Source organism: Apaloderma vittatum, unplaced genomic scaffold (genome assembly GCF_000703405.1).
Source record: "Apaloderma vittatum isolate BGI_N311 unplaced genomic scaffold, ASM70340v1 scaffold6240, whole genome shotgun sequence".
Lineage (NCBI taxonomy): Eukaryota > Metazoa > Chordata > Aves > Trogoniformes > Trogonidae > Apaloderma > Apaloderma vittatum.
The window spans coordinates 1-4542 of record NW_009694957.1 but is presented as its reverse complement, the minus strand read 5'-3'; the positions used below and the strand labels follow the sequence as shown (position 1 = coordinate 4542).

Sequence of the window (4542 nt, the reverse complement as noted above, 5' to 3'; positions counted from 1 at the left end):
CTGCCCCTCAGCTCAAGAAGGACAGGGAACTGCTTGAGAGAGTCCAGCGCAGAGCCACAGAGATGATGAAGGGAGAAGAACACCTCCCTTATGAGGAAAGGCTGAGGGAGCTGGGTCTCTTTAGCTTGGAGAACAGACTGAGGGGTGACAGGAGGATGGAGTCAGACTCTTCTCAGTGATGTCGAGTGACAGGACAAGGGGCAACAGATGCAAGCTAGAGCATAGGAGGTTCCATGTAAACATACGGAAAAATTTTTTCACTGTGAGAGTGATGGAGCACTGGCACAGGCTGCCCAGGTAGGGTGTGGAGTCTCCTTCTCTGGAGACATTAAAAACCCTCCTGGACATGTTTCTGTGTGACCTACTCTAGGTGATCCTGGTTTGGCAGGGGGGTTGGACTAGATGATCTTTCAAGGTCCCTTCCAAACCCTAAAAGCATCAGCTGTGTGGCTGGGAGGAGGAAGCACAGTGGACTGGGAGAGAAAGACTTGGGAGAGTCAGTGGGGAGAAGGGCTCAGGCTCCGGAGTTTAGGTGCTTCTGCTGACTCTATGCATAATGCAATATGTCACTCTAGTCCATTTAAGGTGAGTGTTCATCACACTAAAAGGGAAAACTGACAGGAAACACTGGGCTTTACTTAACAAGTACTGGCACCTTGATTTTGGTTACTCCCCACTGAGAGGAGTTTAAGGTGAAAGAGGAAAATCCGTTCTTCCTGAAATGAAAGGGATGGGAGAAGAGGAGGAAATAAATTGCTCCTCCTTTCTTTCATGTAAAAGTGAAAGTAAACCACTTACTCTGCTAGAAGCTGAGAGAGTTGAGTCTGTTTAGCGTAGAGAAAAGAAGGCTTTGGGGAGATCTTATAGCGGCCTTCCAGTACCTGAAGAGTGCCTACAGGAAACCTGGGGAGGGACTGTTTACAAGGTTGTGTAGTGACAGGATGAGGGGCAATGGTTTTAAACTAGAGCAGGGTAGATTTAGATCTGGTGTTAGGAAGTTCTTTACAATGAGGGTGGTGAAACACTGGCACAGGTTGCCCAGAGAGGTGGTGGAGACCCCATCACTGAAGACATGCAAGGTCAGGCTGGATGGGGATCTGAGCAACCTGATCTAGTTAAAGATGTCCCTGCTCACTGCAAGGGGGTTGGAGCAGATGACCTTTAAAGGTCCCTTCCAGCCCAAAACATTCTATGATTCTAAGCTGAGAGATCATAACCAGCAGGAAAAAGGAAACACATTAGTTTGGGAGGAGGAATAACTGGCTTGCAGTGCCTTTGGTCCAAATACATTACACGGCCATTCTGAGAAGTTACTTGGCTCTTCAGTAGGATGTAGGCAGGCTGATTCTTAAAATACTACCTGAATTCTACAGTATTACAAAGCTAACTTAATACTATCTGCAATTTTGAATTATAATTTATACACATTTTAGAAAATATGACTTCAAAGCTCTATCTTTAGGGAAAAAGAACACGAAGCGGTGCCTGCAATGGATCCAGCACCTTGGCAGGCTCTTCTCGAATGCTGTGTGAGGTGGCTGGAAGCGGATGATGACCTTATGAAGGTCACACCGTGGTGAGGACAATACTCATCCCCACTGCTCCGGAGAAGCAGTAGAGTGACAGTTACTGCTGGCAACTGCTTATAGCCCATGTCAACCTCAGTGTTCACCAAACACTTTGAGAACCTCACTGCTTAGTTTAGAATGTTATGCATACATTGCCATAAACACCATGAACCTTAAAACCAGAATAAGTGCAAAGGGGATGAGGTGACAGCTGAATTTCACTATACTCATGTACTTTTTGACAATACAATCTAGGAATTTATTGCTATTCCAGAACCTTCATTTAGGAAAGATCTACCACTATAATCCTCCAACCAGAATCCATATTTCTTATATATTAATTATAAATTCAATAGTCAAAATACATGAATTTTAATACACACAAGCTATTTTTACTGGATGGGGCTGCTAGAATACAGACTGCAAGAAGACCTCATCTAAGATAATACCAACAATTCTGACAGCTATTCCTTCAAAAAAATGGGAATAATAGAAAGGAATCTGAGTAGCAGAAGACCAAGTAGTTCGTATTCAAAGCTAAAATAACCTGCATAAGCACATTGGAAGAAAACTAGCATTATCATGGTAAACACTAAAGGTACCAAAGCCAAGGATTAAGGGTCATTTTGTCAACTTTTAGGGGAATTAGCAGAGGAACAGCAATCATAATATTCAACAGACAAGTGTCAGAAGTCTGGCAGAGCACAAACTGTCAACTCCCTTTTTACAATGAGTCACATGGAAAAGAGGAGGGGTAACAGGTACACATTACTTCTGGGGAGATATTCTGACTAGACATGAAGAAAATTTTTCACAATGAGAACCATCAGTCATTGGAATAACCTCCCCAGGGAAGTGGTGGATTCCTCAACACTGGACACTTTTGAGATTTAATTGGACAGGGTGCTAGGCCACCTTGTCCAGATCATGCTTTTGCCAAGACAAGTTGGAATGGGTGATCCTTTAGGTCCCTTCAAACCACGTGTTCTATGACTCTGTGAACTCTTACCATAATGGATCTGAGTGCTTGTTCAGAGCATTTAACTCTGTCATAAAATTTCAGAAGACTACAGTCAGCTTGAAATCATACTATCAAGCTTTCCATCTTGAATGTGTGTTCTCTGAAGTCTTTCACATTCATCCTTTCCTGATACAACTTCAGCTAAATATGGTTCTTCAACTTTTCTCTAGTGTATTTGAATGCGTCCTCACACAGAAATCTGGTCTGTAACTGGGAATATTCCCACAGATCAGGGCATGTCTGTTCTAGTATTTTTTTCTTTTTCTTTTTTTTTTTTTTATAAAAGAGCACTGAAGTGTTGGGGAGAAATAAAAAAGAAATAGATTTTTTTCAAACAGGCAAAGAAACGGATGTACTTCTGAGTACTTATCCTTTTACTGTTTTCCTGTAATATGGCTATTACAATATTTACAATCAATGTTTTTCAGAACCAATATACAATGAGTTAATCAAACCCACACAAAAATACGATGGACTGCCTCACTTTACAAAACTACAATCCAAAATCAATTATCCAAAAGGTTCCCCACTGTTTATTAATTCAGAAGAGTCATTAGGTTGCTTAGGGTATTGATCACCATTCATACTACGACAGACCTTTGCCAAGTTGATTTTATAAGTCATCAGGTTTAAGACTGCTACATTTTAATGCACTAGAAAGCGCAACTCACTAACAGTCCATGCTTGGCTCACTCCCAAGAAACAATAATTTCCAACTAAGAGATCATAAACACCATGCAATCCAAATACAGCTGCACAGAACACTAGCAAGGCCATGCAGAGCTGACATACAGTCAGAAGGTTATTGAAGAATACACACGTGGAGTCATACAAAGAAGTCATCCAGGTTGGTGTAGTAAAGCTAGGTATTTGTGGAAGATTAAGAGGCAAACTTGGAACTTTTGGAAGAGCTACATTAGGAAGACTGTTGGTGATGCTCCTGCGAAGAAATAAACAATGTAGGAATACAATAAAAAATAGCATATTTAGAGGACAACGGGGAGAACACTGGATTAGACAGAAAGCTATAGGCAGGTGCTTTGTCCAGATCTTGTAGGAAGGACTTACTTGACAGGTTGCCATGACTCTTGTTCAAGACCTCTGTGAATGGACTGGGCAATTGACGATTCCATGAGATCGATGTAGCGAATGACCATGGGAACAAAAATTTCTTGCAAGTGCTTGTGAAACTTTCCATTGCACAAAAATGCTTTAAAAACAAACAAAACATAAACAAAAAATAGCATCAGGTCTTTCTCTACTTTATTTTACTATAGGAGTAAGTATCTCTTGAAATGTTTTAGTATACAAAAGCATTTTAAGAATAAGATCCAGTTTGTGTAGGAAATGCAGTTCACAAAAGACTAACAAAGAGCTTCATGAGGATACCACCATACATTTTAAACTGTCACTGTGATGAAAGGCACATACCAAAGTTCTTTGTCGAACGAGAACACTTTTGCATCTTCTTAAAATTAATGATACACTTTGCTCAATATAAGCCTCAGCAGTTTTGTTCAATACTTAAGACACCAAGACAGAACATAAAAACCAAAATGAACAAAGAGTATTTGAATGTTACTCGATTATTTTTATTCTCCTTATGCTAGGACGAACAAAGGCTAGAGTAAACATTCCAGCCTCGATGGGCTATGTGTAAAAATACAGAGATATACAGCATTTCTTGCAGATTGCTTGGCGGAAAAAGGCAATTCGTGACATATGAGTGTTTTGGGGGAATAAGAACAGTTTGCTCATTGGCTTTGCATCTTCGGGACATGGCAAAGTCCTGAATCACTGCTGATAGCTACAAAGGACAGTCAATGAAGACTTGAATAGAAAACGTTTTGGTTTGCCTACACACGCCCATACAAAAAAATCTGAAAGGTCAGTGCTCATCACCAGAATCCTGGCTTTTCCCATCAATGGGCCGAGGCCAACGGTGTGAAGTTC

At 41.0% G+C, this 4542-nt stretch overlaps 1 protein-coding gene across 1 annotated transcript in view; it reads right to left on the bottom strand.

Annotated features, from left to right (window-relative positions):
• The window catches only part of LOC104273885 (calcium-dependent secretion activator 2-like), a gene marked incomplete at its 5' end in the record, with an annotated part of 51673 nt that extends 47874 nt beyond the window's left edge, over positions 1-3799 (bottom strand). Inside the window, one exon of the mRNA XM_009869354.1 lies at positions 3658-3799. Within this exon, the coding sequence (XP_009867656.1) occupies positions 3658-3799 (142 nt within the window). The remainder of the gene's footprint in view (positions 1-3657) is intronic.
• Between the last annotated feature and the right edge of the window lie 743 nt (positions 3800-4542).